We start from the raw sequence: 6000 nt of genomic DNA, 5'->3' as shown, positions 1-6000 counted from the left end.
TTAGTAGAAAGGATTTTAAGCATAAGAAAGACAACTCATGATATTACAAGTATTGAACCTTTTATGTGTAACTTGCATTTGATCTTTATTTTTTTTTTTACTTATTTCTATTAAATTGTAAGACAAATGAATTTTAGGTATCAGTTAAATTGTCAAAGGAAACCATTTGAATACAGCTAACAAAATATCAAATGCTGTAATTACATGACACTGGAGAATCTCAACACAGCAGTGATTAATACCGTTAATAGTAGTCATTGACGGTCTGGAGATGATTATATTTATGACACAAGCTATTTGTATTTTGTAAAATAATTTATGTAAAATATTATAATTTAGTGAACGAACTATTGAAAGATAGATTTTACCGTATTTAACCATTTTTATTTCGAACTTAAGTGGGCTTAGGAGAATGTAAGCTGCGAAAACCATAGTAACAAGTTAGAGTTTCGCTGAGAACCCGTGCCGTGCAAAATGGAATAATTGAGGTGAACTAATTAAGCGAAGTTTTGAAATTTAATTACGTTAACGTTTAAAAATGGTCTGTTTGCCTAAAACATCTCAAAGGTAGCTTGAATTCTCTTTTTGGATGAATTATGGTTAGCTGTAAGGCCTTATAACCTGCACCGTTATAAACATACGCTGTTTGAATTGTTCACATTTTACATACATCTTTCAATACAAAGCCTTCTCTCACAATGCCTTAGACATTGCAGGCAAACAAGGCAACACAAATTAGAAAATCTTAAACCCGAAACCAAATAATCGACTCAAGCATTTTAGCGACGAAAACACCACAAGCTGCTTGGAAATCACGGCTACACAACCTCGTAGCCACCCTCTCGGACCGTCCTTCGTCGACTAAAAAGTTCTTTCCGTTCATTCGCGGCGGTCCCGGGAAACTAGAGCAAGGATCGAGCGATAATAAATGTTATTAAAATAATAAATTATTATATATTGCACCATCCCGTCGTCGTCGTCGTCGTCGTCCTTCGGCGTTGATGTTGTTCGCCGCTACTAGTACTAGGCGACCGATGTCGCACGGAGTCACGGCAGCCTCGACTTCCGATTCCATCCTTCAGCGTCGGCAACTCTTTGACATTGGCGACCCCATTGGCCTGAAGTTTGGGAACGGTGCACGTCTGAGCTGGGTTTGATATCTGGATTCATAAATCCTGACGTCGGCACCATTTTGGCACCCCGTGTGTGGCGGGGTGCGAGATGTCGCACCGCCGTGGTGGTGTGTGCGTACGCCGTTACATTAGTTCCTTTCGGGCGGGGATTTATGTTTCTCTTGAGAAAATGTTGTCCGCCCGACGCCAGCGACAGGCATAAACTTTACTGCGTTGTCGGCTGTTGGGAAGCATGGTCCCAACAGTGCATGAACATTGATGATGATCCCTCCGCCCGGCCAATGCGCCGCGAAGTTGTTGCCGCGCTGACCGGATCAGTATCAGAATGGGATTCGGAATGGGTCCACCCCCGTGCGCAGGGGGTATTTATTGACCGGAACATACGGGCCGGCAGGAAAAAGTGTGATGCGTACACCTGCGTGGTCTGCCGGGAATTTGGGGAATCCATTTCTTTCTCCGGCTCTCCGGATGACCATCTCGCCGGGATGGCCAGGGATCAGGTACGGAACGATGTATGAGGTGTTCCAATGTTCCTATAATATAGGGACATTAAAGAGATTTTGTTTTAGCCACCGGAATCTCCTCGGTTTCGTGAAAATGAGCAGCATTAGGACGGATGCCATTTCGCGTGGACATTGCAAATGGAATCCGGGGGCGTTTATGTATCTCAGCCGCACTCAGCACGGCTGATATCTTCGGTTCCTCGGAGCACTGCGAACAGCGCTTGAAACCGCAATTACCCCATTAGGTAGCCCCCTAGGCGAGGTTCATAATTTTACATGGCCATTTCCGGCGCTTCCGGAGTAGTGTGGACCGGGACCTGTTTTTTCCCCGTCACGAGATGCCCTCGCAGTAAAGTAGCGAATTATATTCACTGCCTGGCTGGCTGGCTGGCGGTACAATGATCAGCTCGTCATTATTACGGGCGGACACGGTCGTTCGGATGGCGATCCGAGGACTGCCAAGGCATCTAAAATGGAGAGAGAGAGAGAGAGTGAGCGACACCGTCCCTAATAGACGTTGGCAGGTGTTTTGCGAGTAAACGGGCATACCGCAAGCTTACTGTAAATACGACGGCTTCATCTAGATGGATTGCATTTTATTAAAACACTAAAAGGAAAAGGACTTCCGTTGGTCCCGGGGCCACGGGCTGAACACGTATCGAGTGTAGAGAGACAAATGCTTGAATGGAGCCAGTCCGGTGCGGCAAAGGCGAAGTAAGCCGGCCAACGTGTACGCAATTTACTGACGAGGCCACGTGTGCCTCGTCGGTCGGGCCAGTGTTGCCAGTTTAGTGTACTTTTGCGCCTTTATGCCTCATTACAGTTTATGCGCAGTGTAATGGGAATGTGGCTCCGGTCACCTCCGGATGGTTTACCGTTGTACTTTTTAACGAGTAAACAATAAAACAAATCAGTTCCCGTGGCACGCACGGAAGAATGTGGACCGAGTTTTGAGTGCTGTCCGACAGTAAGTTATCGAAATGTAGTGTAGAGTTGATCCAAGGAACACAAATTTAAATCAATTTTGGATCTGTCATTTATGGAAAGCATTCCCTGACTAGCAAAGGAAATCAGCTTTCAGCCTCAGTTATCAGCTCGCTTCACCTCATATGGGTCTGCTGCAGCTGTAAGAAGGCCACACATCGGGGGTACTTTCTGCAAAGCTTTGTTTATGCGCCAAGCATAACTGGAACCATCTTTATCTCTTTCTTTAGTTTCGGTAGCTAACAGCAAGGTATATCATTCGTTAAAGTTTGTTACAACTCGTCCATTTGCACATTTCATTAGCATTCGCTTACCGAATGCGATCCGCAGAGTCCACCGGTCCTAAGGACACCACACTAAACAACCTCAGAATGCAACGTCCTGAGACCGCGACCGGAGCGTGGTTCCAAACCGTGTTGTTGAAGTTGTGGAATAAATTGTGTCGTCACTGGGGCAGAGTCGAGGCAGTAGAGATATTGTTTTTACGGCAACACTGCACAGCGGTTGGTTACGCGGACGACACCATCTGCGGTTTTATTGGCCGTGTACCGTTGCTGTCGATGGCGGTTTCGGTGTAATACCGTGGGACATTCGATTCCGAATGAACCAGGCTCAATATAAATGCACAATGCCACCACCGTTCGCCGCCGCCGCCACCACCACCGGGATCTTCTCGTTTCGTGCAAAAGAAAACATTTCCCGGAGCGGCGCGGGCCAGTTTGCCACCGGGCGGGCCGCCCCGGCCTCAGGGGAGACTTTACCGGGTCGACCGCGATGCAGCACGTGGTTGATGTTTTTATTTTGTTATACTTTGCCCCTCCGCGCGGGTCCTATTTTCCACCAACACCTTCACCGCCGGCCCCCCTAGGGAGGTTTTCTTTTTATTGCGCGCTGCTCGGTTTTCCATTCCGTCGGTGGCAATAAAAGGACGTTTTTCCTCCGGCGGCATTATGCATGCGCCGCTGTAATATGCGCGCCGTTGTTTGGCAAACGGATCGAATTGTTCTCGGTTCGAATAGGCGTTCGGCCCTTTAAATAACGTGCGCCGGTGTGCCGTGTACAATTAAGGGGGGTTCATTTGAGCTTCACGTCTGGATGCTTTGTTGGCGGTGCGATGTGAACGGATTGCCGACGGCCAACCCGGCCCAACCTGTGGCACGTTTAATGAACCCGAAGTGAACCCAGTTTAAAGTCAAGCTCTCTTGTAGTTTTTGCATCAAAAATGGCAAGGACATGCATTGTTGGAATAATGTTTTGCAGTTCAAATTTAACTATGATAATTTAAATCCATTCAACATCCAATTTTTAAAGGATCTTTTCTGATAAGCTTCCTGTTCAACAAGTTTCTGTGTTGGACATTGACTAGTGTTCGCTGCACCTTATTTAGGTTTAGCTAAGAAATACCTATCTTAAAAATCAAACCAAAATCATTTGTTTTCGTTTTGTTTTCCCCCCTTCTCTGTTAATCTTTTTACATGCAAACGTTGTACATTATTTGTCATTCTTATGATGTACATCTTTCTCATTTTGCAGTTGTTTCATCGAAGTCAAAATGTTTTTCTGTGTTAGTGAATTTGAATAACCTTTTTTGTATTTTTACTCTTCGATTTATTATGTGACTTTGTAACGGATTTAATAAAACCTCAAACCGCCTGTTGTCAATAAATATAACAAATATTTTAAAATAAACAGTGTTGACACTAAAAAGTCAATCACAGTAAAAAAGTGCCCAAACCTTGATTAGCCCCTGCGGTCCTTAATAGAATTGTTTATGTCTTTCGAGATTGTATCAAAATCCTGCCCTATTACCTCTTGAAACACGAAGCCGCTCCCCGTAGCTGAGCAAATAATTTCAAATTTTATCAGCATCTTGTTGACGGCCATAAAGTAGGCGACTGGAAACCAAAAACGTTGCGGTAATTCGACGAAATTTACGCGCACTACATGCGGCCGTACCTCATCCGAGGTGATGGTCCCCAAAAGAGTTCGGAACGAAAATAGATATTTATGCTACCGCAAGCTACAACTTGCGCCACAATGTTCGCAATGTAGGCACTCCCCGCCGATGGATAGGAGCGCCCCGTGTGCGCGTGCTCGTCAACGTTCGGCTCGGCTCAGTTGCTACATATTTCAGAGACCCTATTATAGACCATTAGCCATAATGAACCACCCGCGAGGTCGCAATTCTCTACGCTTTCTACGTGGATTTGGTCCTTGTCTGGCCCCTCGGTCCCTCGGTGTGACCGGGGCCCTTGGCGCAGATCCTGTTACACAACACTTCGCGGTCGCGGCCGTCGTGGATCCTTCGCGGGCTGCTTCTTTTTAATAAAGTGCAGTGACATTCGCGAAGTTACTTGTGGGGATAATAAAGCCATAAAGCCTGGTAAAATGAGGACCACTGAGGCCACCGCTCTGAGGTGGTCGCTCGGTCGGTTACCAGCCCCGCTCCGCCCTTTTGGCGTGGGTTGGAAAACGATGATTTTTTTAAACAATGATGCCTCTATTGGCCGATCCACCGTTACGTTTGCGGCGGGGGGTGTATGCGCGGGCTAGCCCCGTCTGTGGTGGTATCGAGTTAGTGTCCGCGTTTCCCGTTTCCCCCAGGCAGGGCGCATAAGGCTTATAAAGCGATGGGCGGTTTCCTTTTTGTCTTCTCCTTCACTCGGACGACCTACGGCCACGTGGCTGTGCGCGTGTCCCTTGGGACCGCGGAAAAAAGGACCTAAAAACTGTTAATAAATAATGCAGTAATCCGGCTGGGATTAAAACTCTGCCGATCGCATCTGGGTCTAGTTTTTCTGGGCGCGCGAGTCAGCGTCTTTCACTGTCTTTGGGTGTTCCTTTTTTTCAAAGTAATTTTTTGCTTCACTTTCCATGCCTTTCTTGTTACATTTCAATCTGTTTTTTGCCACTTTTTTGCATCAGAAGCGCCAGTGGCATGAACGATAGTCACGCGATGCTTGCTATTGCAATAGTACAAAGGCGAATGGTTTTCTTATCAATGGTCGAGAATGGTTCCAATAATTTCTTTCACGAATATAGTTATTAACCCAAACTTCAATATGCCCGAATTTTGAAACGCTGCAATGCTTCCGAAACTAATTTTGCATTTATTTTAAAGATACTTTGCAAGTTAACAAAAGCACAAATTCTACGAAAACCAAAGCTAATCTGCATTACAACAGTCAAGTCCATGTCACATCGGTAGGAAAATCTAAGGGCCATTCATTAGGGGGCTCAGATTTCCCAACGAAACTTCCACCGAATGCTGGCTGCAAAATTCTGTCGCCCGCCCTACGCTTACGATTCGTGCGCCAGTTCCGAAGTATGATGTAAAGGACAATGATAAAGATGGTACTTTATTAATTTCCATACCAACT

General features: G+C 46.0%; 1 protein-coding gene across 1 annotated transcript in view; it reads right to left on the bottom strand.

Moving 5' to 3' along the window:
• Positions 1-3705: 3705 nt before the first annotated feature.
• Positions 3706-6000, bottom strand: part of LOC128270700 (angiopoietin-related protein 1-like) — a 53046-nt gene continuing 50751 nt past the window's right edge. The window contains exon 2 of the mRNA XM_053008114.1: positions 3706-3770. Within this exon, the coding sequence (XP_052864074.1) occupies positions 3706-3770 (65 nt within the window). The remainder of the gene's footprint in view (positions 3771-6000) is intronic.

This window comes from Anopheles cruzii, chromosome 3, assembly GCF_943734635.1.
Source record: "Anopheles cruzii chromosome 3, idAnoCruzAS_RS32_06, whole genome shotgun sequence".
Classification (NCBI taxonomy): domain Eukaryota; kingdom Metazoa; phylum Arthropoda; class Insecta; order Diptera; family Culicidae; genus Anopheles; species Anopheles cruzii.
The sequence above is the reverse complement of the archived record's forward strand: the minus strand, read 5'-3'. Positions and strand labels throughout refer to the sequence as shown.